At 47.0% G+C, this 27806-nt stretch overlaps 1 protein-coding gene across 9 annotated transcripts in view; it reads right to left on the bottom strand.

Moving 5' to 3' along the window:
- Positions 1 to 27806, bottom strand: part of RYR3 (ryanodine receptor 3) — a 991818-nt gene that overhangs the window by 401230 nt on the left and 562782 nt on the right. For all 9 annotated transcript variants that reach the window (XM_056545312.1, XM_056545313.1, XM_056545314.1 and 6 more), the window contains 3 exons: positions 10333 to 10400; positions 687 to 808; positions 149 to 198 (listed from right to left, as the gene is read on the bottom strand). In XM_056545312.1, coding sequence (XP_056401287.1) covers positions 149 to 198; positions 687 to 808; positions 10333 to 10400 — 240 coding nt within the window. The remainder of the gene's footprint in view (positions 1 to 148; positions 199 to 686; positions 809 to 10332; positions 10401 to 27806) is intronic.

Here is a 27806-nt window from a genome sequence, read left to right as displayed (position 1 = left end):
AATGCGTCTATTTACATACACTTTCAAGATTTACTTGTGTTATTTTCACACAACACAGTAGTCATGTTACGTGCTATTTCCATGCATTATTTAATATATAGTACCCTTGCTTGCAATTCCTTTCCTAACCTATCTGAGCATGACTTACCAAACAGTGATATCCTATGTCTTACAAGTGCTGCCAGTTTGCAGAACAGACTGAAGTGACAGGGAGAAGTACAGAGGAAATGAGAAAAAAATGGTAACAAGTTAGGAAAAAAGATGCAAAGAATAATACTGAAATTGGTAAGACAAAGACGTGCAAAAGCCATACACACATACAGATACAACATACTGCATTTCTTATCAGTTAATGGGAACTGACATGGAAGTATGGATGTTTTAGCAGGTTAACCCTACCGACAACAATTTGTGAATTGTCCTAGGAGGACTTTAATGAGAATGTATAAATGGTGGCTTACACATAAGAGTTGATGAAAATGTAAAACAAATAGTTGGAACCTATGCAAATGGTTGAGTGTGTTTTGATATTGAGAAACAATAGAAATTTACATAACTTTAGGTTGATAATACTTTGACAGTAATACCCAAGAGCACAGATAAAAATACATGCCAAAATGAGATGAACATTGAATCTTTTCATAGTTTAGTGTATTTGGAATGAGATATAATAGTTGGCTGCTTACCTTGCTACCATCTCTTTCTCTTTGTTAGATGCATATCCACTACTGCTTAGAGTTTTAATTGGGGAGGACAGAAAGTATAGGCAGTGATTCTTAAAATATTGGTCAACAAGAGGAAGAAGAACCTGCAACAGAAAACAAATGCAGCATTCACACCATCATCAGTGGCGTACATAAATAATAAGTGTTAAAAAATCAAAGATTCTAAATATTGCCTAGATTTGCCATCCGGGACAGGATGTTTAGGTGTTTGTTTTCCATTCTTTCCATAATCCTTTTATTCCTTTTGTTCTGCACAAGCTCTTTCCACCAAACAGTAAAAGGAATGAAAAAAAGCAAGACAAAACCTCTTCTCTCCAAGGGCTCCATAGTAAAAGCAAGACAAAACCTCTTCTCTCCAAGGGCTCCATAGTAAAAGCAAGACAAAACCTCTTCTCTCCAAGGGCTCCATAGTAAAAAGCAAGACAAAACCTCTTCTCTCGAAGGGCTCCATAGTAAAAAGCAAGACAAAACCTCTTCTCTCCAAGGGCTCCATAGTAAAAAGCAAGACAAAACCTCTTCTCTCCAAGGGCTCCATAGTATGGCTTGGTTTTATGCCAGCCCTGAAACTCCTTGTAACAACTGAACAGGACTATCCCATTTTGTATACTCTGCTAGAACATATGAATATGATTAAGAGGTGTCCTGGATAGAATGCTCTAAGCAAGACCATAAGAGATTTTTTAACACTTACCGTTAAATCTCTTTCTCAAAGGATCCATTGGGGGACACAGACAGTAGACATCTTGCTGTCTAGGAGGTGTGACAATATGGTGATAAAAAAAAGTCAGCTCCTCCCAGCAGGATACACCTGCCTTCAGGCTCTGAGCTAGTCAGTTTAAGTTCCAGAGCAATAGGAGGAGACCAATAGGTCAAGGAAAAACCCCAAACTATCCGAGAACCAGAAGAAAAAACATAACTGAACACACCCTCGGACAGAGAACCAAGGAAAAGGAAAAACCCCAAAAAGGGCGGGAGCTGTTTCCCCCAATGGATACTTCGAGAAAGAGATTTTACTGTAAGTGTTAAAAAATCTCCTTTTCTCTATCGGCTCCATTGGGGGACACAGACAGTTGGACGTACCAAAGCCGTTCCTTGGTTGGGCAGATAAGTAATCAGGCAGACGGCTGATCCACTGCCGCCTGCAACACCTTACGCCCCAGGGTAGCATCAGCCAATGCGAAAGTATGAACCCGGTAAAACCTCGAGAAATTGTGCAAAGACAACCAGGTAGCCGCCTTGCAAATCTGCGAGGCAGAGGCTCTATTCTGGAGAGCCCAGGATGCCCCAACAGAACGTGTGGAATGAGCCACAACCCTGAAAGGAGGAATCTTCCCCTTACAGCAATAGGCTTCCGAAATGGCAGACCGAATCCACCTAGAAATGGTGGCCTTGGAAGCAGGTTGTCCCTTGCGACGACCTTCCGTAAGGACGAAAAAGGAATCACACGGACGAATCAAAGAAGTGATGGAGAGATAAGACCGAACAGCCTGAACCACGTCTAGCTTGTGCAGTAAGCGCTCCCTAGGATGAGAAGGAGCCGGGAAAAATGACGGGAGGACAATATCCTCATTGAGATGAAAGGCCGAGACCACCTTAGGTAAAAAGGAAGGGTCTGGCCGGAAAACAACCTTGTCCTGGTGGATCACCAGAAACGGAGAACGGCAGGAAAGAGCTGCCAATTCAGACACCCTCCGGATGGAGGTGATAGCCACCAGAAATGCCACTTTCCAAGAAAGGAGGCGGAGAGACACCTCTCTAAGGGGCTCAAAGGATGCATCCTGGAGGGCACTCAGAACCAAATTCAAGTCCCAAGGAGGAGAGGGAGACCGATAAGGAGGAACAGCGTGCGCCACTCCTAGCAGGAAGGTCCGGACATGAGGATTAGAAGCCAGGGGCCACTGGAAAAGAACAGTAAGGGCCGAAACCTGACCCTTAAGGGAACTGAGAGACAACCCCAGTTCCAACCGCGACTGCAAAAAGGAGAGAAGATGGGGAACAGAGAAGGTCACCGGGGAGAAGTCCTGTGCTTCACACCAATGAAAATAAGACCTCCAAGTACGGTGATAAATCCTTGCAGAGGAGGGCTTTCGGGCCTTGAGCATGGTGCGAATGACTTGGGAAAAGAACCTGTGGGCCCTCAAAACCGCGGTCTCAACCTCCACGCCATCAAATGCAGCGACTGTAAATTGGGGTGGCAAAGAGGACCCTGAGAAAGCAAGTCCGGACGGAGCGGAAGGCGCAGTGGAGTGTCGTCCAGGAGCCTGACTACGTCGGCGTACCACGACCTTCGTGGCCAATTTGGAGCTAGCAGAATGGCGGGGACGCCCTCTGCCTTGAGCTTCCTCAGCACCCTGGGAAGAAGCAGAAGAGGAGGGAACACATAGGGTAGGGCAAACCCCACCCAATGAATCACTAGGGCGTCCACGGCCAGAGCCTGAGGGTCCCGGGACTTGGACACAAACGGAAGGATCTTCCGATTGTGCCAGGACACGAAGAGGTCCACGTCCGGAATGCCCCAGAGGTCGCAGAGTTGCGCGAAGACCTCTGGATGTAGAGATCACTCGCAGGGGTCGGGTGAGGACCGACTGAGGAAGTCCGCTTCCCAGTTGATCACCCCCGGGATGTGAATCGCCGAAATGGCCGGAACCTTGCTCTCCACCCAGGAGAGAATCTTGGTCACCTCGGCCATGGCTGCCGAGCTACGAGTGCCGCCCTGACGATTTATGTACGCCACGGCCGTGGCATTGTCCGACTGAACGCGGACGGGACGGGACTGAAGATGGGACTCCCAATGAAGAAGACAAAGAAGAATTGCCCATAATTCCAATATGTTTATCGGAAGAAGGGTCTCCTGGGGAGACCGGAATCCCTGAACCGTCCAATCCCTGAACACGCCGCCCCAGCCCGACAGGCTGGCATCCGTTGTAAGAACCTGCCAGTGAAGGGAATGAACGACCGCCCTTGGAGAAGAAGGGGGGAGCGGAGCCACCAGAGCAGCGACTGATGGACCCTGAGAGGGAGAACAATCTGACGATCGAGGGACAGAGGAGACCTGTTCAACCGAGAGAGAATCGCCAGTGGAAGGGGGCGGTAATGAAACTGGGCAAAAGGTACGGCCTCCATAGTTGTCACCATCTGACCCAGGACTTCCATACAAGTGCGGATGGAGACTGATACTTGGGTCCGAAGGGAGCGGACCCCCGACCGGAGCGCCAGACGTTTGTCCGGTGGAAGACGAATTCGGGCAGAGGCCGTGTCAAAGTGACGTCCCAGAAAGGTTAGAGACTGGGTAGGACGGAGGACTGGTCCTGGTTGACCATCCACCCGAAGCGAGTCAGAGTGTGGAGAGTGACGTCCTGATTCTCCAGAGTCTTGGCCCTGGTTGGAGCCTTGATGAGAAGGTCGTTCAGATAGGGTATCACCGAGATTCCCCTCGACCGTAACAGGCCCATCACCGGCGCAAGGACCTTTGTAAAGACCCGAGGAGCCGTGGCTAGACCTAAGGGGAGGGCTATAAATTGAAAGTGCCTCTCCGGGACTGCAAAGCGGAGGTACCGATGATGGGCCGGAAATATTGACACATGGAGGTAGGCATCCTTGATGTCCACCGATGAAAGGAATTCCCCTTGTTCCAGGGACGCCACTACCGAACAGAGAGAGATTCTATTCGGAAGTGGCGGATGAGAAGATGATGGTTGAGACGCTTGAGGTCCAAAATTGGACGCACAGAACCCCCCTTCTTGGGGACCACAAAAAGATTTGAATAGAAATCCCGAAACCATTCCCCTGGAGGAACAGGAACAATAACCCCCTGGAGAAGCAGAGACCGGAGAGCCGCTCGAAACTGCTTCGCCAGAGGAGGAGACCGGGGGGGCCGGGAGCAAAAAAAAGCGATCCCTCGGAAGGGATGCAAATTCGATAAATTCGATAAATTCGGGTAACCGTTGGACACCACGTCCCTGACCCAAGAGTCTTGAAGGTGAGAGGTCCAAATGTCTCCAAAAAAGTAAGAGACGACCTCCCATCCGAGAAGAAACCGTGGGTGGGGGCCTCACTTCATGCAGAAGTGGGCTTGCGGTTGCCGCAAAATGGCCGGACCGGTTGGAGTCCGACTTCCAAGACGGGCGAGCCCGGAACGAGGGAGCCTTCTTGTCCCGCGAGGGCGCCTGCCCGGACCCCTTGTTGGGGCTGGAGGTTTGAAAGGACCCAAAGGAAAAGTACTTCCTTTGGGAAGTAGGGGGAGCCTTATTTTGAGGTAACAAGGAACTCTTACCTCCCGTTGCCTTGGAGATAATCTCATCAAGGCGTTTGCCAAAAAGACGGCCACCTGTAAAGGGAAGCTCAGTGAGAGATCTTTTGGAAGTGGCATCCGCATTCCAAGCTTTAAGCCTCATAGAGCGGCGGAGAGCCGCTAGGTGACCCACAGCATAGGCAGAACAACGGGCTGCCTGCATGGAAGCATGCCGCTACCTCTTGATAAAGCTACTTAGTAGCGAAACATGTCGAGGGGGGCAGATTAGGGACTTTTTTAATCGCACTAGCGGAGGCCAGCAAATGGAATAGCATGTAACTGCAGGCATGCTTTCCTAAAAAACATCAGCAAGAGAGGAGTATAACTCCCCAAAATCATAGATCTTAGAAAAGCTATGTAACTGGCCCGAGCTGAGTGTAATTTTAAAGTGTGTGCAAATTCCTCTTTTTTGTTACAATTTAGTAATTTTCTAATAAAGCTTGTGGGAACACTGATTACACTAATATATGGGAACATAGGGATTTTTGGGTTCCAAATAGGAATCTATGGGAAATACTGCATGGAAGCTGAGCACAGAAAATCCCTGGCTTTAGAGCATTGGAGAGCTAAAGCAGATAGATCCTCCAGGGGGGATCCCGTTAAGATATCCTGATGGAGCTTTTGGCACCACTCCGACAGGCCCTTGGACACCCATGTCGAGGCGCAGATGGGAAGAAGATAAGAGCCAGCAGCTTCTGTTTCAAACCTCGCTAAGGATTCTACCTTCTTGTCCATGGAATCGTTGAAGGCAGCGGTATCTGCCAGAGACAGTGTAGTCGCCTTATTGATCCGGTAAATTGGTGGATCCACTGAGGGAGGAGAAACCACCTTAGTGACAAAGACCTTGTCAAATGGATAACGTTCTTGAATTGTCTTGATTCCCGGGAACCTCTTGTCTGGATGTTTCCATGCAGTTTCCAGAATGTCGTCAAAGTCAGCGTGAGAGCTGAACTTCTGAGGTGCTGGCTTAGCACGATGAAAGGATACTCCTGGATTGACATCCGAAGATCCTGGGTCCTCTAAGTGAAAGCTGTCTCTTAGGGCTGTAACCAAAGAGTTCAGGGCAGTCCTCTGAGTCAGATGCCGGCTCGGAAGCCTTGTCCACCAGTTCACCAGGGGAATGAGAATGAGTAGAGGCAGTCCTTGAGGGGGGCGACTCTGACCGAGTACTGTGGCGTGGCAGGGGGGCGGGACCCACAAGGGGAATGCTCACGTCTATCTGAAGACTCATTGGAAGAGTCAGACAAAGCACACCTAGGACGCTTGTGAGAGCGTGAAGTATGTGGAGACGAGGAGCGAGCCCTTCCAGAGTGTCACAGGGAAGACCCCTTCAAGGCGGACACCACTTCCCAGGAGGCCTCAGCCACCGAGCGGGAGACTTGGGTCAAGTCAGCCATATACTGGGTCAGGGAAGAAACCCAGGCTGGGGGAGTGGCTGGATCCACCAGGACCGAAGGGGCATCACGGGGTACCAGGGGGTCTGGGGAGCAGTGGAGCAGGCAGGGCAAGAGGGCTCGGCAGAGCCAGACATCTTGGTATTACAGTGCTTACAGAGATAGTAAGTCACTGAAGTTCCAGGTCTCTGTTTAGAGGAAGGAACAGCTCTGGGTACGGACATAATGTGGGAAAAGAAGGGAGATAGGAACTTTCTCACCCTAGTCTGTGTCCCCTGTCAGCTGCAATGAGGAAACTTGCTCTGTGCAGCTAGAGAATGAAACAGGCCAGCCAATAGGAAGAGAGGGGCGTGCCTGAAGCAAGGCATTAAGTAACTGACCCCTTCCTACTGAAAATCACGCCCATGGCGCTGATTGGAGGCTGCTTCGCGCCTCTGAGTGCTCCCAGCCCTGTGGGCGGAGCTACAGACCAGCCAAAGAGAACTGTCATGGCGCCCGCTCCTTGTCCCGAGCGCACCAGTCAGCCGTTTGTGTGCTCGGGGGAATTGAGCGGGCGGCTAACGCCGCAAGAGACTGCCGGAGAAAAGAAAGAAGCCGGCGCTGAAGCGCCCGGCTCATAGCAGCGCCGCGGCTGTCAGACGCGTATAAGGCGCTGCCGGCAAAGTGAAAATAAGCTGGCACTGAGAGCGCCCAGCCCAGGACAGTGCTGCGGCTGACAGCTGCATATAAGGCGCTGTGTACGAAGTAACACCAATACACAAACACGCACACATAAGTGAAGTGCCGGGAATAAGGCGCTGTGGACGTAGCCGCACCAAGCACACACACACACATAAGTGAAGTGCCCCATATATGATGTCCCTTCAGGTGCCCCTGCTCCCCAAAAATAAAGTGCAGCCCCTGTAAGCTAGCCCCAAAAACTGAAGGTGGGCCAAAACAGGGGGTCTCCAGAGGCTGCGAGAAAAAAGGGAGGAAGTACTTACCTCAGTCAGAAGAACTTACCTAATGGAGTCTTCAGTGAAGTCTTCAGTCAGCTTTAGTTACCTGCATCACGCCTGGCTGCTATGCGCGAGCGAGGCGAGCAGGGAAATAGGGGGACCCGGACCCGTGAGGTACCACCCAAGCGCTGACCGTTGGCGAGGGGGGTTAACAGCGCATATACGCAATGTCTGTGCCCCCTTACTCACAATGGGGAAACGGGGAACCGCAGTCCCTGAGTCTCCACCTGAAAACAGAAAAGAAAAGGAATAAAAAAACTAACACGTCCCTAACAAGGAAAAAAAAAAATCAGAAGACCTGGTCTGGAGCAACCCAGACCACGTCCACCTCCTTCAGACACTAAGCTTAAACTGACTAGCTCATAGTGTCCCACCTCCTAGAGACAGCAAGACTGTCTGTGTCCCCCAATGGAGCCGATAGAGAAAGGAAGTTTTTCCATACATAAAAAAAACTTAAGGGGGGACATTTATCAATGTTTGCTTATGTATTCCTTTTTTTAGTTATTTTTTCCTTAAAATTTTTTTGCTTATGTGCGACTTATTAATCAACTGGTTTTAGCCTGTTGATAAATTTCTTTCACACAAGCAATTTTTTTGTTGTGGCTTTGGTAGTGGCTTTTTCTGCTCTTGTTTGAGCTGGAGTAAATTTGGTAGATTTTTTTTAAGTGATGCAACTTTTTTGCGATTTCGCACTTGATAAATCTCTGACCAATGCAAGTCAAAAATCACTTATTGCTTTGGCAAGCAAGTTTCTTTTTTTTTTTTTTTTTTTGCTTAGGGCACAGCACAATCAAAAAGTCGCACATGCAACTTTTTTGCGACAATTTTAAGCACAAAAAAACAAACCCTACTAAATGCTTTGATAAATGTCCCCCAAGGTGTTCATCTGATAATGTAGCTTTCATATGTGAATGGTTTGTCCTCATCTAAGAAACATAGAAGACATCAAGACATATTCTGTGAATGTACTATTGATGTATGAGGTAACTCCTTTAACTTAATACAATATTATATTGCAGAAAGACCACAGTCATATATCAAATTAACCTTTAGTGGTCTATTCACATGTACAGTATTTTGCGCATATTTGATGCACAGATTTGATGCGCAGGATTTTCTGCTGCAGATTTCAATGTAAACTGAATGCCTGAACACAGCTTGAAATCCTGCGCATGCAATCTGTGCAGAATACTGTACGTGTGAATAGACCTTAACAGTGCAACTTCATTTATAATGAATACATGCTATGAACAACTTTGCATTTTTTTTATTGTTGATTTATTTATTTTAATGCAAAATTAAGCAACTCCCTAAAAAGTATCAATTTAAAGGGATTTTTTTGTTATATCAATTGGCTCTAGAAAGTTAAACAGATTTGTAAATTACTCCTATTAAAAAATCTTAATCCTTTTAGTAGTTATCAGCTGCTGAAGTTGAGTTGTGCATTTCTGTCTGACAACAGAGCTGACACCTCTGCTTGTCTCAGAAACTGTCCAGAGTAGGGGCAAATCCCCATAGCAAACCTCTAATGCTTCAGACAGAGACAAGCAGAGGTGTCAGCAGTGTGCACTGTCAGACAGAAAAGAACAAATCAACTATAGCAGCCTACAACTGCTGGAAGGATTAAGATTTTTTAATAAAAATAATTTACAAATCTAGGACGCTATATATAAAAAGTTATATACGGAAACCAGTCCTCAAGAGACAGTGAAATTGGAAAATGGAGAATGGAATAAAAAAATTAAAGAGAGGAAATTGCCGATTGTGGTATTTGTGGAATATTCCTGGGGTATAAACCCGAATTAAGGTTGAAAACATAAAATAAAATATTAAATCACATTTTATTAAGTTATGATACAATATACATCAGTTCAGGGCCCTTGCACAAGATGTATTTGATATGCTAAAAACTGGTAAAAGTATACAGATGAAAAATAATACAGATAAAAAAGAATCAGATATGAAATTATATAATATAATTAGCCACCTTTTGATAAAAGTCAACTAATGGAACTGGAGTCTATGGTATAAATAAAGTGATGTCCGTGCAGCAAATTTGTATCGACTTCAATGATAATGTGTAGAATTAATGTGCCAGGTAATTCCCAGTAATATAGGAAATGTTTAACAGGATGTTGTTATAGTTATACAGAGTGGTACCTGCAGTCCGCAATGTAGTGTAGCTAATGATCGTAGCACAATGTACTGCGGCAGAGATATCAGTCGGAGCTGGCACGGAGTGGCATCCGGCCTTGGGATAGTTGGATAGTCTCTCCAGCGGTCCTGGCAGGGTGCAGGTGTGCACGGATGTGCGTCCGGCCGAAGTAATCCTGGATGCTGTGGACAGGTACCTAGACTTGGATGTAAACTGGCGTTCTCCTGCTGGATCGCGCACGCGATCTCAGTGGTGGTCCAAGGTTAGAGGTGCTGCTGCGCTGCAAAAGGCTATACCATAGGTTTTAAAATGTGCCAAAGGTGCTGTTAGAGGTGGGTATAGGTAGCAAAACAAGGCTATGCGCGTTTCAAGACCAAGGATCTCATTATTTCATTCTCCATTTTCCAATTTCACTGTCTCTTGAGGACTGGTTTCCGTATATAACTTTTTATATATAACCTCCTACATGTTCTTAGGTCTGTGGGATATAGACCTACCTAGTTAACCTCGAGCCAGGTGGCTGAGTGAGCTACACAATTTCTATTGTTTAATTTTACAAATCTGTTTAACTTTCTGGAGCCAGTTAATATACAAAAAAATGTTTTTCTGGAATACCCCTTTAAATGTCCTACTATTTAGCTGCTATAAAGAGAAAGATAAGTCTGTCAGAATCTGATGAACTTTCTGCTCTTTCAGAGTTAGAAACAACAATACAGTACTTCCCCCAGAGGTACTGTATATACATAAAATATCCTAGGATACAACTTACTTTAGCAAAAAACTTGATTTCTTGTTCATGTGGCGACTTCTCAGATTTACCACTGCCCACAACAGCCTCTGTACAGATAAAATCAAGCCACAACATGAGAGACCTCAGTATATGTTTAAAATATAAATATATATATATATATATATATATATATATATATATATATATATTTTTTTTTTTTTTTTTTTTTTTTTTTTTTTTTTTCCTTAAAGTGCACTAAGCATGACTCTTCTGTTTTGGTAGACATTTAAAGTATTAAGATCCATCCAAGAACAGTTACAAAAAAACATTTTTTATATTAGGCTGGGTTTACATTGTGTAGAAATTTTGGCAAGTATTGTACTTTACGCACAGATATTCCCACACAATGCAGACACGTTTTATTTCATTGTTGTATTTTTAAGATTATGGACCCTTTTTATGGCAAATCTACGCATAAAATACACACCAAATTTTACACATTGTGAACCCAGCCTCAATAAACTTTTTTCATATTTTTTTTTACTTTACTAGTAAAACATAATGACTAATAAATGGAAATAAATATCTTAAGTTCACAGGTGGGTGTCAGAACCCGTAGGGTCAATCGATTCTGATTTGTCTTTTGTTTTTTTTGTTTTGGTTGCTGGGCTATGCCTAGTTGTCTTTCTAGTCAGCTGACCTTGATGAGAGCACCTGTTTGGCTGCCTATATAAGCCTGCAGTGTGCTCTCATACGTCACCTGCGTAAGAGGTTTCCTCCTGTAGCTAGCGTACTTACCTTGTACTCCATTTTCCTGGTATCTGTGACTTTCTGGCTTGGCTTTCTGATGCTTCTCTTTTATTTGCGACTTTGACGACTCCTGGTATAGACTCGGCTAGTAAACTTTGACTAATTGTGTGTATTTTTTCTGTTAGTTTATGTGCTTCCTGACTGTATCCCGACCTGCGTCTATTTTGTAGTTTATTTTGTTGACAGTGACTTCCATCACTTATTTAGGAAGGGACCATTACCGTGGTTGTCCATCCACTGTTTAGGGCGGATAGGCAGGGTCAGAGGGAGTGGGTGAGATCAGGGCTGCACTCCTTTCCTGCCCATACGTGACATTTTCGCCCAATATCTGCATTTGCTAATATGGAGGCTATGACGGCTCTAGTGGAGCAAATGCAGGCTCTCACACATTTGGTACAGTCTCTTGCCAAACAGGTTCAAGCTCAGGAATCAGCTGGTGTTCAGGCAGTGGTCTGTCCTCCAGCTGTTTCTAGTGAACCAAAAATAAACCTTCCTGACCGCTTTTCAGGTGACAGAAAGAAATTTGTGCTGTTTAGCGAGAGTTGTAGACTGTATTTTTGCTTCAGACCCCAGTCAGCTAGCACTGAAGTCCAGAGAGTAGGAATTGTCATGTCTCTGCTTCAATGGAACCCCCAGGAATGGGTATTTTCATCACCTCCCTCTGCTATTGAACTAAGTTCTGAGAAAGTTATTTTTTCTTCTAGGGGTCTACTTTATGATCAGCCTGACCATGAAGCTTTTGCAGAATTTCAGCTGGTTAGTCTTAAGCAGGGTTAAAGAACGGCCAAGGAGTATTGTGAAGATTTTCGTAAATGGTGTACAGTCTCAGGATGGAATGATCCAGCACTTAGGTGTCAGTTCAGACTGGGATTATCTAATGCTATTAAGGATGCTCTTGTTAGTTATCCCTCGCCTGACTCCTTAGAACAGGCTATGACATTAGCAGTACGACTTAAGAGAGAAAAGACACGAACGGACTGTTTCTTTTGTTTCTTACTCTCCACCCACCATGTTGTCTCCTTCTACTATATCTCCTGTCTCTTCTGAGGAACCCATGCTAACAGGGAAGATAGCCTCTCAGGAGAGAAAATCTATCTGAAAGAAGAACAACTCTTGTTTCTTTTGTGGAGAAGCGGGACATCGGATACAAACTTGTCCCAAAACGTCAGCAGCCGGGAAACGCCAGCGCCTAAATGACAATTGGGGAAATCATTTAGGTGCACAGGTATCTCCGAAATTGTCTTCTAAACTTTTCATGCCTGTCCAAATATTTTTTTCTTGAAAAATCTGTATCTGGTAAAGCATTTGTTGATTCAGGTTCTGCTGCCAATTTTGCTGATCTGGATTTTATTAAGTCATTGAATCTTCCCTTGAAATTGTTGGAAAATCCTATCCCCATTGCTGGAGTGGATTAAAGGGTTACTCCGATGCTAAGATATCTTATCCTCTATCCAAAGGATAGGGGATAAGATGGCTGATCGCGGGGGTCCCGCCGCTGGGGACCCCCATGATCCTCCATGCCGCACCCCATTAGAATCTGCCCCCGGAGCGTGCTCGCTCCGGGTCTGATTACTGGCGATCACGGGGATAGTGATGTCATGGCTCCGCCCCATGTGACATCACGCTCCGCCCCCTCAATGCAAGCCTATGGAGGGGGTGTGACAGCTGTCACTCCCCCTCCCATAGGCTTGCATTGAGGGTGTGAAGCGTGACGTCACACGGGGGCAGAGCCGTGACATCACTATGCTTTGTCCCCATGATCGCCAGTATTCAGAACTGGAGCAAGCACGCTCCGGGGGCTGATTCTAACTGGGTGCTGTGTGGAAGATCACGGGGGTCCCCAGCGGCGGGACCCCCGTGATCAGGCTTCTTATCCCCTATCCTTTGGATAGGGGATAAGATGTCTTAGCGCCGGAGTACCCCTTTAAACACCTTTGTCTGGGGGTTGTATCTGTTCTTCCTCTCCAGAAGTGGGATTACTGGTGGGCTCATTGCATTTTGAAAAAAAAAATCACATTTTTGATTTTGGAAAATTTGTCAGTAAATGTGATTCTGGGTTTACCTTGGTTAAGAAAACACAATCCTGTCTTTGATTGGTTCTCTGGAGAACTCATCAAGTGGGGGTCTGACTGTATTAATAAATGTATTTCCACTTGTGTTGCAACTCTTGGTGTGGCCCAAAGTAATCTACCCGAATTTATTTCTGATTTTGATGATGTTTTTTCTGAGGAGGCCTTCTCTGCTTTGCCCCACACCGAGATGATGACTGTGGTATTGAACTTGTACCTGATGCTAAGTATCCTAATGGCGAATTTATAATTTGTCTGGTCCTGAAAGGGGAGCTATGAAGGACTATATTCAGTCAAGTTTGCAAAAGGGTCATATTCGTCCATTTGTGTCTCCAATGGGAGCAGGGTTCTTCTTTGTGGCAAAAAAATGATGAGGGTGAAGGCCTTGTATTGATTATCGGGGTCTGAACAAGATTACTGTTAAAAATCAATACCCATTGCCACTTATTCCAGATCAGTTTAATCAAATACTGGGGGCATGTTGGTTTACTAAACTTGATCTTCAAGGGATCTATAACCTAATCAGAATCAAAGAGGGTGACGAATAGTGTTGCTCACGAATATTCGCAATTCGAATATTATTCGCGAATATCGCATATTCGCGAATTCGCGAATTTCGCGAATATAGCGCTATATATTCGTAATTACGAATATTCGTTTTTTTTTTTTTTTGTTTTTTTTTCACAGTACACATCACAGTGATCACCCCTCTCTGCTTCCAGCTTGTGTGGTGTAAAGAAGGCTGTAATACTACTGTGTGAGACTGGCGTGCGAAAATTCGCATATGCGAAAAGTAGCATATGCTAATTTTCGCATATGCGAATTTTCGCGTGTGCTAATTTTGTATATGTTAATATTCACATATGTTAATTTTCACATACGCGAATTTTCGCATATGCGAAAATAAAACGAGAATATAACGAATATTCGTCCATATATTCGCGAATATTCACGAATTCGAATATGGCCTATGCCGCTCAACACTAGTGACGAATGGAAAACTGCTTTTAACACTCCCATCTGCCAAACATCTCAATCCTCGTCAGGCTTGTTGGGCCTTGTGCTTTCCTTAATTTAATTTTGTAATTTTTTTTTTAATTACTTCAATTTTTTTTATTTCTTTAAAAAGATAAAGTATATATAACAATCTTAATACGATTAAACAAAATATAGTACTTGTCCCTCATCACCCATTTCCCCCCCGCGCCAGCCTATTTGCTGTACTTCTATTAACCTCTATCTTTCTCACTTCCAGTTCTCCCATTCTTTCATAAGGCTTCTTTTTTCCCTTGAAAATATATAACTTTATATATTTTTAGCTTTCCCCACTAGATTAATACATTCTTTAAAGTGAGGGGCTTTTGGAGCACACCACTTACTAAGAATCACAATCTTCATCAGACCTAAAAGCTTGAGTTTTAAATTTTTCTTTTCCTTTATGTCCAGTCCAAAAACAGCAAATGCTAAATTATAATTTAATATGACTCCAAAATTTTCCTCAATTTTCTTATAGCCCTTTTCTCATAATGTTTGAACTTCTTTACACTCCCATATCATATGAATAAGGTCTGCCCTATCCATCTTGCATGGAGGGCAATTTGAGTTGGTTCTTTTCCCCATTTTGAACAGCCCATCAGGAGTATATCAAAGTCTGTGGATAAGTTTAATTTGTGAAATTTTGTGATTTGTGGTAATGGATGACATCTATAATTCAAAGTATTTCCCACCAGTCTTCCTTTTCCAACCCCCCCCCCCCCAACTCTTTTTCCCATTTCAACTTATTTTTAGTGCATTTTTATTTTCCAAATGTGTAATCAATGTGTTATAAATTTTTCCTAACCTATTCTTCAAATTTCTTTGTGTGTTCGCCAAAAGGTCAAACAATTCTTAGTGTCCAATTTCCCATCTAGGATTATCTTTTTCTGCATTAAATGCGTTTTTGATCTGTATATATGCATATTTACATCCAGTGCCTAACATATATTGAGATAATATAAGATAATTCCATGATAAAAGTTACTTATTAACCACTAATTGTTCCACTCTAAAGATCCTATGCTCCTTCCAGTTTGCATATTCTCTCAGTTTATATATTTCTGGAAAGTAAACATTACCCCACATCCTAGTAAATTTCAAGCTACCTACTACCCCTAAGGTACTTTTTGGTGAATTTCCAGATTTTATTTCACATTTTGAAAAACAGGGTGTTCCCCAATTTTGCATCAGACTGTCCTACACCGTCTAGAGTTTTCCATACAGTGATATTTTTCTTAAAAAAACAAACAACAAATCAATTTATCATAACCTCCTTAGCGCATAATAGATTAAATTGTGCCACTACATAATAGAATTGAAAGTCGCCATTCCTCCCATCTTCACTGGTGGTTTAATAACATCCTCACACGTTTGCGTCCCCATATAAGATTGTTTAATTTTCTTTCTACATATTTGAAATACTTATCCTTAATCCAGATTGGTGCTGCTCTCAGAAAATGTAAGACCATTGGTAGTAACATTGGCACTGCTCTCATTGGTACATTAGTAGGGAACTGCTTCTCTAACTAATTTACGTTCTTGTACTTGTTTCTCATGAAAATTTTCTGCATCAGAACAAAACTATGATGTTGGTAATTGTTACGGCTTAGGTAAAGTGGATCCGCTGTACCTGAGTGGATGATGATGTGGGCCGTACCAGGGAACGGAGTCTAAGGTGCGACTGGTTTTCACTGGAGCCCGCCGAAAAACGGGATGGACTTGCTGTGGCAGGCGGCACCCAGGTCGCTACCCCTGATACGACTCTTCCACACAGGCGACCGAGGTGTAATGTGGTACTGGAAGGATGAGGCAACATGTAGTCAGGACAGGCAGGAGATCAGGGCTGGTGGCTAAGTAGAAAGGTCAGGTCATGTAGCAAGAGATCAGAGGGCAGGTTGCACAGGAGCAAGGTCAGGATACATAGCAATAGGGTCAGGTACACGGCAAGGCAAGACACAAACTGAACACTTTCTCTAAGGCTGATAAGGCACAAAGATCTGGCAAGGGTCAAAAGGAAGTGCTTGTACTTATAGGGTCATGCAGCAGCAAGAACCAATTAAATGTGTACCGCCCCTTTAAATTTCACAGAGCCGTCAAGTAAGAAGCGCATGGGGACAATGGTATAGGTAAGAAGCAGTAGGCTGTATGCAATCGCATCACGGGATGCGAATCGCACTAAGGACTGTGCCGGGCAGCGGAGGTGTGCGTCTGCGGCCAACATGTCTGACCCCAGCGCGACTCCTAACAATAATCGAGAACTTTTGGCAATCAAGTGGACTTTTGAGGAATGGAGACATTATCTGGAAGGGGCGGTTCATCAGATTATGGTTATTACTGATCACAAAAATGTAACCTTCCTTGAATCTGCCAAACGTCTCAATCCTCATCAGTCATGTTCAGCCTTGTTCTTTACGCGACTTAATTTTGTCATTACATATCGTCCGGGTACTAAGAATGTCAAGGCTGATGCCTTATCTCAGTGTTTCAATGCTTCTCAGCCTATTGATTCTAATTTTGAGACAATTCTCCCAGAAGGTGTGGTTATTTCAGCAGTGTCCTCAGATTTTACTTCTGAGATCTTGAATAGGGATGAGCAAATCGAATCTGCCGAATTCGAAAACGAATGCGAATATCCCCGCAATTCTATCGCTTCATTAAACTCCATTTACTGTGGTCCAGGCTCCAGGGCATCTAAAATGGCAGCTCCATACGTCAGGACATGGGGCAATGAATATTGGGAAGGCGGGAACAAGGGTCGGCGGGATGACCCTGAATCACATGCAGCCTATCAGCAGCCAGTCACCCCCTGTGATGTCGCAGCCATATAAAATCGGCAGCCATCTTCTGGCCAGTGACTCCAGCGTTCTATTACAGAGAGAGTGGGACAGAGAGAGATACAGAAAAGCATTTTTACACCACCGATTCACCTCAAGCCAAATTCCAGCCTACAAACACTGATAGGGAAGGGAGAGAGATTGAGAGAGAATGTTCACCTGTGGGTGTATTACAGCAAGCTGTCAGCAGTGAATAAACTCAAGCCCAAGTCCAGCCCACAAGCACTGATATAGAAAAGAGAGTGAGAGAGAAAGTGCCTTTTTGGGTGTATTACATCAGTAATTCACCTTAAGCCCAAATTCAGCCTACAAGCACTGAAGGGAGTGAGAAACTGTGGAAGGCCAGACACCTGCTGGTGTTGAAGACAAATACTGTTTTAAACGGCAAACTGGAGTGCCTTGAACTCCCCTTATAAGCGCATACCACATACGTACATCTAAGTGGTGTACCATTTAGTTCCTGTTAAAATCTAAAGGGCCGAGTTCATTGCAAGGCCAGACAAAAGTACACACATGCTAGTGTTATAGATAAATACTGTTTTAAGCGTACTGGAGCGTATTGTCCTCCACTCATATACACACTAAGTATGTCAGGCAGAGAATTGCCAGGATGTGCCCAGAGGAATGGCAGAGGACTAAATTCATCAGGCAGACATGGGAAAAGTGGCAGCAGGAGTGGCAGCGAGAGGCCTGAGATTCCGGTATCAGCTAGCGGTCATGTCTTGACCAGCAATCCATCAGCCATCATCGATTGGTTAAAACGGTCATCTACTTCATCACAAGTGACATCTGATACCCCCAGTCAACAGTCGGAGGGTTTCTCAGACACAACCCTCAGTTGGCATTGCCTGGGAGCAGTCCCTGTCCTCCCATTGCCTCTGTCCTATGCTGGTCTCTCCCCTACAGAAGTATCTTATGCTGTGGGTTCATCTCCACTATTCAGAGAGGACGATCTAATAGAGGACAGTCAGCAGCTACTGCAAGGCCAAGAAGTGGAGGAGACAGCCGCCGCTTCCTCCGCTAAGCGGGCAAGTGGTGATGAGCAGAGTGGCGTGGGAGATTGTGTTGCCAGCGTTCAGGCTCCTGAAGCAGACACTGTTGAGGAACCTGAGGAGGACATCAGTGACGTGCCGACACAACTCGATGATGATGAAGCCGATCGCACTTGGGAGCCGGGTGCAGAAGGGGCTTCATCATCATCAGGAGAAGAGGGTTGCAGGTTGCCCGTGAGGCAGCAGCTGAGCCATCAAGGTGGTAGCATGGTTGGCAGTCAGCATGGTGGCAGAAGTGGAAAGTCTGGAGCCAAAGGTGCCTAGGGTAGACCACCTGCTTCGCGGCATTCTGCCTTCCCGGGAGGTAGTGAGACTGGGGTTCCTGGAGTCGGCAGCAGTAGCAGTCAATCAGTGCAGACTGTTGGTGGGAAAATCAGCTACTTGGCGGTGTGGCAGTTTTTCATAAAGCATCCAGAGGAGGTTAACATGGCCACATGCAAGATGTGTCGGCAGAAGGTGAAGTGTGGCCAGGGTCCCAATGTTGGCACCAAGGCCCTGCGTCAACATATGCAGCGCCACCATAAAACGGCCTGGGAGAACCGTGGCTCCAATGTGGTGGTCCAGCCTGCTGCATCACCCAGAGGCACGCCGCTCCCTGTTTCAGCCAGCCAAGGCTCCACCACCTCAGCCGAAGGGAGCTGTGTGTCATACCCATCTTCTGTTGCTCCAGATGCTCCTGCTCCTCCTACTTTGAGTCAGTCATTCCACCAGCAATCCATTAGCAAAGCCATGTCCAAGAGACAACAGTATGCGCCCACTCATCCAACGCACAGAAGCTAAATGTGCTCCTGTCCAAGTTGCTGGTGCTGCAGTCCCTCCCTTTTCAAGTGGTGGCCTCTGCACCTTTCAGAGAACTGATGGCTTGTACCAAGCTGAGGTGGAGAGTCCCAAGCCGTCATTTCTTTGTGAAGAAGGCAGTACCAGCCCTGCAAAATTTTGTGAAACAGAAGGTGGGCCAGTCCTTGAGCCTGTCAGTGTGTACCAATGTGCACAGCAGCACCGACGTGTGGAGCTGTAACTACGGTCAGGGACAATACAGGTCCTTTACGGCCCACATAGTGAATGTGGTTCCTGCACAGCCACAACAGCAACTTGACACGTCACGCCGATTCCACCTCCATGCTCTCAGACAGTTGGTCCTGTGTCAGTGTGCTACTCCACCTTCTCATCCTCCCCCGTGTCCTCAGCTTCCACTGCACGGACAAGTCTCAGTGCCCCTCCAGCATACCATGTATCATACAGTGTCACACTGTTCTTCATATGGTTTGCCTTGGAGAACGGAGTCACACAGGAGAGTCATTCATCAAGAAATAAAATCATGGCTTACTCCACGAAAACTGGAACCATGGTGACCGACAACGGGAAGAACATCTTGCCTGCGCTGCGGCAAGGAAGACTGACTGAGACATGCGCCCTGCATAGCACATGTGTTCAATCTTATTGTCAAGCGGTTCCTGAAGTTTTCCCTCCATCTACAATACATCCTAACAATGGGAAGGAAACTTTGCATGTACTTCAGCCATTCGTACACCGCAAAGCACACCCTCCTTGAGCTGCAGCGTCAGAACGGTATCCCCCAAGATAGTCTGATTTGCGACGTTGCCACACGTTGGAATTCCACCCTCCATATGTTGGACCAACTATACGAACAGAGAAAAGCCATCACAGATTTCTTGATGATCCAAGCGATAGTTGGACTCCCCTGTGTAACTTCAATGTCAAACAGTGGCAGCTCATACGTGACACCTGCTGAGCTCATACGTGACACCTGCTCAGGCCCTTTGAGGAAGCCACCTTATTATTCATTCGAAAGGATTACGGGATGAACGACGTCATTCCACTGCTTCCTTTACTACAACATGTGTTGGAAACGATGGCTGGTCAGGGCACTGGTGAAGTGGCACCTACACCTCATGGCCACATGAGCCCTGTGGGGCTTAACTTGAGGACGAGGAGTGGGAGGGGCACAGTGGAGCACAGTTTAGGTTTTGCAAGATAGGTTGCAAGAGAAGGAGCAGGAGCAGCCAGATGAGCTAGAGGGTAATGAGTAAGGTGACACAGAGGACCCAAACACACCGTGGCAGTATGCAGTGGAGATGGAGGCAGGGAGCCCCCCTCCGAGTCACTTGCATAAATGGTACAATGCATACTCAATTGCTTAGTGACCACCAAATTGTCACCATTCAGCAGCAGAATGACTTCTGGCTCTCCACCTTATTGGACCCTCGCTTCTGGCACAAAATGGGGGCCTTTTTTACACCCACTGAGAGGGAGGACAAACTGACCTACTACAGAGACATCCTATGTAGACAGTTGGCCGATGCCTATCTGCGCCATCGTCCATTCTCTCGCAAATCTTACTCAGGGGGGCCCTCTGCGCTCACCTTCCACTGCCATGGCTGCTGGGGAGGGGTGGCAGGAGCAGTACCAGCTCCATCAGCAGCAGCCTCAGTCTAACTCGAGGCTGTGTCATTCAGCCACTATATGGTCTCCTCATGCTGCTGCCACCACTTTGCTGTGTCATTCAGCCACTATATGGTCTCCTCATGCTGCCGCCAACTCAAGGCTGTGTCATTCAGCCACTATATGGTCTCCTCATGCTGCCGCCAACTCCAGGCTGTGTCATTCAGCCACTAAATGAACTCTTCATGCTGCCGCCACCTCAACGCTGTGTATTTCAGCCACTATATGGTCTCCTTATGCTGCCACCAACTACAGTCTGTGTCATTCAGCCACTATATGGTCTCCTCATGTTGCCGTCACCTCCAGGCTGTGTCATTCAGCCACTATATGGTCTCCTCATGCTGCCACCAACTCCAGGCTGTGTCTCTCTGTAGGCCAGAAATAGCCGTTTTTAATAGGGATTCGCCGCAAATAAATTAGGACCGAAACAATTTTGGGGGGGAAATTTAGCAAATCGTCCGAATCACATTTTTCAACAAATTCGCTCATCTCTAATCTTGAACAATCAAGGTTTGGTTCCTCCAGAGACTCCGAGAGGCAAGATCTTTGTACCCAGTCAGTTTAGTCTTAAGTTTAGAATTATTGAGGAATGTCATTGTTCCCCATTGGCAGGTCATCCTGGTATTCAGGGTACAAGGAACTGCTTCGAAGGAAATTCTGGTGGCCAACTCTCAACAGGGATGTGGAGGCTTTTGTGGTTAGTTGTGAAGTTTGTGCTCGACTCCTCGGACATGTCCCGCCGGAGAGTTGTGTCTGTTGTCTATTCCTAAGAGGCCGTGGACTCATATTTCTATGGATTTTATGACTGATCTGCCTCCATCTGAGGGAAAAACTGTTCTATGGGTGGTGGTGGATAGGTTCAGTGGACAGTGTCATCTCTTTCCTTTGAAGAATCTCCCTTTAACGGTCTGGTGGCCCCGCCTAAAAGGGGGATACTGTCAGAAACCGTGGGGTTAATCGGTTCAGATTTTTCTTTTGTTTTGGTTACTTGGCTATGCCTAGCTGTCTTACTGGTCAGCTGACCTTGATGAGAGCACCTGTCTGGCTGCCTTTATATGCCTGCAGTGTGCTCTCATGCCTTTCCTATGAAAGAGGTTTCCTCCTGTGGCTAGCGTATTTACCTTGTACTCCATTATCCTGGTATTTGTGACTTTCTGGTTTGGCTTCCTGACTCTTCTCTTGTATTTTTGACTTGACACCTTAGAAAACTCCTGGTATAGACTCGGCTAGTGGACTTTGGCTAATTGAGTTTGTTTAGTATTCTTTCTGTTAGACTGTATCCCGACCTGTGTCTGTCTTGTAGTATATTTTGTTGACAGTGACTTCCATCACTTATTTAGAAAGAGACCATCACCGTGGTTGTCGATCGGCTATTTAGGGTGGATAGGCAAGTAGGCAGGGTCAGAGAGAGTGGGTGAGATCAGGGCTGCACTCCTTCCCTGCCCATACGTGACAGTGGGTTATAGCAACAGTCAACATTACTTGCTCATAAATATCAAATATGCATCTGCTACAAACCTTAGCAAAAATTATGTAATTCCCACACTTTCAGGATGTTCATATAGCTCTTTTGTTTTTTACTTAATGGGGTACTCCGCCCCTAGCATCTTATCCCCTATCCATAGGATAGGGGATAAGATGTCAGACCGCGGGGGTCCCGTCGCTGGGGATCCCGGGATCTCTGCTGCAGCACCCCGCTATCATTACTGCACAGAGCAAACTCGCTCTGTGCATAATGACCGGCGATACAGGGGCAGAGGCAGCGAGAGATTAGGGAGGTAAACAAGTTGCTCAGAAGCTGGTGTAGGAAGGAGGGGTTTGGGTTCATGGAAAACTGGGCCAACTTCACTGTTGGATACCGGCTCTACCGTAGGGACGGGCTGCACCTCAATGGGGAGGCTGCAGCTGTGCTTAGGGAGAAGATGGCTAGAAGGGTGGAGGAGTGTTTAAACTAGGGACTGGGGGGAGGGAACCTACAATGTAGAGGGAGAAAATTGTGTAGATAGAGAGGGGGGATTTGTTAATATACCTGTGGGTGGAGCGGAGGGAGGGCTTAGAATAGTAAATAGGCATAGGCTTCATAGGAAGAAAAACATGCACCTTTGAATTGCATGTTGACTAATGCCAGAAGTCTGTCCAATAAAACTGAGGAACTGGAGTGGTTGGTGTCTGAAGAAAATGATTACATAGTGGGTATAACAGAGACTTGGTTGGACGATAGCTGTGACTGGGCGGTCAACATACAGGGTTATAGTCTATTCAGGAAGGATCGGACAAAAGGGAAAGGTGGAGGAGTTTGTCTTTATGTGAAATCGAGTCTGAAGGTCACACTGTGGGAGGATATATGGGAGGGAAACGATAATGTGGAGTCATTATGGGTAGATATGTATTGAGATGAAAATAAAAAAAATTGTGACTTCTCACTGTAAGATGGGAATAAAAGAAAACCAATATGGAGGAAATAAATGACAAAAATAAAGCATTACACTGGTAATACACACTGGTAATACAAATGGATCTGGATAGGTTTGGACTGAAAAGTGGCAGATGAGATTCAACACTAATAAATGTAAGGTAATTGTCACGATGCCGGCTGGCAGGTAGTGGATCCTCTGTGCCAGAGAGGGATTGGCGTGGACCGTGCTAGTGGACCGGTTCTAAGTCACTACTGGTTTTCACCAGAGCCCGCCGCAAAGCGGGATGGTCTTGCTGCGGCGGTAGTGACCAGGTCGTATCCACTAGCAACGGCTCACCTCTCTGGCTGCTGAAGATAGGCGCGGTACAAGGGAGTAGACAGAAGCAAGGTCGGACGTAGCAGAAGGTCGGGGCAGGCAGCAAGGATCGTAGTCAGGGGCAACGGCAGGAGGTCTGGAACACAGGCTAGGAACACACAAGGAAACGCTTTCACTGGCACAATGGCAACAAGATCCAGCAGGGAAGTGCAGGGGAAGTGAGGTGATATAGGGAAGTGCACAGGTGAAGACACTGATTGGAATCACTGCGCCAATCAGCGGCGCAGTGGCCCTTTAAATCGCAAAGACCCGGCGCGCGCGCGCCCTAGGGAGCGGGGCCGCGCGCGCCGGGACAGGACCGAGGGAGAGCGAGTCAGGTACGGGAGCCGGGGTGCGCATCGCGAGCGGGCGCTACCCGCATCGCGAATCGCATCCCGGCTGGAGGCAGAATCGCAGCGCCCCGGGTCAGTGGATCTGACCGGAGCGCTGCAGCGGAGAGAGTGTAGCGAGCGCTCCGGGGAGGAGCGGGGACCCGGAGCGCTCGGCGTAACAGTACCCCCCCCCCTTGGGTCTCCCCCTCTTCTTAGGGCCTGAGAACCTGAGGAGCAGACTTTTATCTAGGATGTTGTCCTCAGGTTCCCAGGATCTCTCTTCAGGACCACAACCCTCCCAGTCCACTAAAAAAAAAGTTTTCCCTCTGACCTTTTTAGAGGCTAAGATCTCTTTGACAGAGAAGATGTCCGAGGAGCCGGAAACAGGAGTGGGAGGAACAGATTTGGGAGAAAAACGGTTGAGGATGAGTGGTTTAAGAAGAGAGACGTGAAAGGCATTAGGGATACGAAGAGAAGGAGGAAGAAGAAGTTTGTAAGAGACAGGATTAATTTGACACAAAATTTTGAAAGGACCAAGATAGCGTGGTCCCAACTTGTAGCTAGGGACACGGAAGCGGACATATTTAGCGGAGAGCCATACCTTGTCTCCAGGGGAAAAAACGGGAGGAGCTCTTCTTTTCTTATCCGCGAACTTCTTCATGCGTGATGAAGCCTGTAAGAGAGAATTTTGGGTCTCTCTCCATATAATGGAAAGGTCACGAGAAATTTCATCCACAGCGGGCAGACCAGAGGGCAAGGGGGTAGGGAGGGGGGGAAGAGGGTGACGGCCGTACACCACGAAAAATGGGGATTTGGAGGAAGATTCAGAGACTCTGAAGTTATACGAGAATTCGGCCCATGGAAGGAGATCTGCCCAGTCATCCTGGCGGGAGGAAACAAAATGTCGCAAATAATCACCCAAGACTTGGTTAATTCTTTCTACTTGTCCATTGGACTGGGGATGATATGCAGAAGAAAAATTTAATTTAATTTTGAGTTGTTTACAGAGAGCCCTCCAGAATTTAGACACGAATTGGACGCCTCTATCCGAGACGATCTGCGTAGGCAACCCGTGAAGACGAAAAATGTGTACAAAAAATTGTTTAGCCAACTGAGGCGCTGAAGGAAGACCAGGAAGAGGGATGAAATGTGCCATTTTGGAGAATCGATCAACGACCACCCAAATAACAGTGTTGCCACTGGAAGAGGGTAAATCAGTAATAAAATCCATACCAATCAGAGACCAAGGCTGTTCGGGGACAGGCAGGGGATGAAGAAAACCAGCGGGCTTCTGGCGAGGAGTCTTATCCCGGGCACAGATAGTGCAGGCTCGCACAAAGTCCACAACATCCGTCTCCAGAGTCGGCCACCAATAGAAGCGGGAGATGAGTTGCACAGATTTCTTGATGCCCACATGACCAGCGAGATGGGAGGAGTGACCCCATTTGAGGATTCCGAGGCGTTGGCGTGGAGAAACAAAGGTCTTTCCTGGAGGAGTTTGCCTGATGGAGGCTGGAGAAGAGGAGATCAGGCAGTCAGGTGGAATGATGTGTTGCGGAGAGAGTTCAACTTCTGAAGCATCCGAGGAACGAGAGAGAGCATCGGCCCTAATGTTCTTATCGGCAGGACGAAAGTGAATCTCAAAATTAAACCGGGCAAAGAACAGAGACCACCGGGCCTGGCGAGGATTCAGCCGTTGGGCAGACTGGAGGTAGGAGAGGTTCTTGTGGTCGGTGTAAATAATAACTGGGAATCTTGATCCCTCCAGCAGATGCCTCCATTCCTCAAGTGCTAATTTAATGGCTAGAAGCTCTCGATCCCCGATGGAGTAGTTCCTCTCCGCCGGAGAGAAGGTCCTAGAAAAAAAAACCACAAGTGACAGCATGCCCGGAAGAATTTTTCTGTAGAAGAACAGCTCCGGCTCCCACTGAGGAGGCATCAACCTCCAGTAGGAAGGGTTTGGAAGGGTCAGGTCTGGAGAGCACGGGAGCCGAAGAAAAGGCAGACTTGAGTCGTTTAAAGGCGTCTTCCGCTTGAGGAGGCCAGGACTTGGGATCGGCATTTTTTTTGGTTAAAGCCACGATAGGAGCCACAAGGGTAGAAAAATGTGGAATAAATTGCCTGTAATAATTGGCGAACCCCAAAAAGCGTTGGATAGCACGGAGTCCGGAGGGGCGTGGCCAATCTACGACGGCAGAGAGTTTGTCTGGATCCATTTGTAGTCCCTGGCCAGAGACCAAATATCCTAGAAAAGGAAGAGATTGGCATTCAAACAGACATTTCTCAATTTTAGCATAGAGTTGATTGTCACGAAGTCTCTGAAGAACCATACGGACATGCTGGCGGTGTTCTTCTAGATTGGCAGAAAAAATTAGGATATCATCCAGATATACAACAACACAGGAGTATAACAGATCACGAAAAATTTCATTAACAAAGTCTTGGAAGACAGCAGGGGCGTTGCACAGGCCAAAGGGCATGACCAGATACTCAAAGTGTCCATCTCTGGTGTTAAATGCTGTTTTCCACTCATCCCCCTCTCTGATGCGGATGAGGTTATAGGCGCCTCTTAAGTCCAATTTAGTAAAGATGTGGGCACCTTGGAGGCGATCAAAGAGTTCAGAGATGAGGGGTAGGGGGTAGCGGTTCTTAACCGTGATTTTATTAAGACCGCGGTAGTCAATGCAAGGACGTAGGGAGCCATCTTTTTTGGACACAAAGAAAAATCCGGCTCCGGCAGGAGAAGAGGATTTACGGATAAAGCCCTTTTTTAAATTTTCCTGGACGTATTCAGACATGGCAAGAGTCTCTGGGGCAGAGAGAGGATAAATTCTGCCCCGGGGTGGAGTAGTGCCCGGGAGGAGGTCGATAGGACAATCATAAGGCCTGTGAGGAGGTAGAGTCTCTGCTTGTTTTTTGCAGAAAACATCCGCGAAGTCCATATAGGCCTTAGGGAGACCGGTTACTGGAGGAACCACAGAGTCACGGCAAGGGTTACTGGGAACCGGTTTTAGACAGTCCTTGGAACAAGAGGGCCCCCAACTCTTGATCTCCCCAGTGGACCAATCCAGGGTTGGGGAATGAAGTTGAAGCCAGGGAAGTCCAAGGAGAATTTCCGAGGTGCAATTGGGGAGGACCAAAAGTTCAATCCTCTCGTGATGAGATCCGATGCTCATTAGAAGGGGCTCTGTCACGATGCCGGCTGGCAGGTAGTGGACCCTCTGTGCCAGAGAGGGATTGGCGTGGACCGTGCTAGTGGACCGGTTCTAAGCCACTACTGGTTTTCACCAGAGCCCGCCGCAAAGCGGGATGGTCTTGCTGCGGCGGTAGTGACCAGGTCGTATCCACTAGCAACGGCTCACCTCTCTGGCTGCTGAAGATAGGCGAGGTACAAGGGAGTAGGCAGAAGCAAAGTCGGACGTAGCAGAAGGTCGGGGGCAGGCGGCAAGGTTCGTAGTCAGGGGAGATAGCAAAGTTCTGGTACACAGGGTATAAACACACAAAAACGCTTTCACTAGGCTCTAGGGCAACAAGATCCGGCAAGGAAGTGCAAGGGAGGAGACTAGATATAGCCAGGAAACAGATGGGAACCAATTAAGCTAATTGGGCCAGGCACCAATCATTGGTGCACTGGCCCTTTAAGTCTCAGGGAGCTGGCGCGCGCGCGCCCTAGAGAGCGGAGCCGCGCGCGCCAGCACATGACCGCAGGAGACGGGAACGGGTAAGTGACCTGGGATGCGATTCGCGAGCGGGCGCGTCCCGCTGTGCGAATCGCATCCCCAACGGCCATGACAGGGCAGCGCTCCCGGTCAGCGCTGACCGGGGAGCTGCAGGGAGAAAGGCGCCGTGAGCGCTCCGGGGAGGAGCGGGGACCCGGAGCGCTAGGCGTAACAGTACCCCCCCCCTTAGGTCTCCCCTTCTCTTTATCGGGTAACTGCCTCCCCTGGGATGAGGACACCGGGAAAGGAAGGAGGGATTCCTCAACGGCAGGCAGAACCGCAGGAGTAGGAATGGGGAGAGAGGGCAGAGGGCGAGACCTGGCACGGGGCAGTGTGACACCAGGACGAGGGCCATGAGGGGACACAGAAGCTTGCCTGGGAGGGGGGGAGGGGCATTTCCTGTGGCAGGCAGAGTCCTTAATGACCTT

Source organism: Hyla sarda, chromosome 11, assembly GCF_029499605.1.
Source record: "Hyla sarda isolate aHylSar1 chromosome 11, aHylSar1.hap1, whole genome shotgun sequence".
In the NCBI taxonomy this organism is placed as follows: Eukaryota; Metazoa; Chordata; class Amphibia; order Anura; family Hylidae; genus Hyla; species Hyla sarda.
This window is presented reverse-complemented; position numbering and strand designations above follow the sequence as displayed.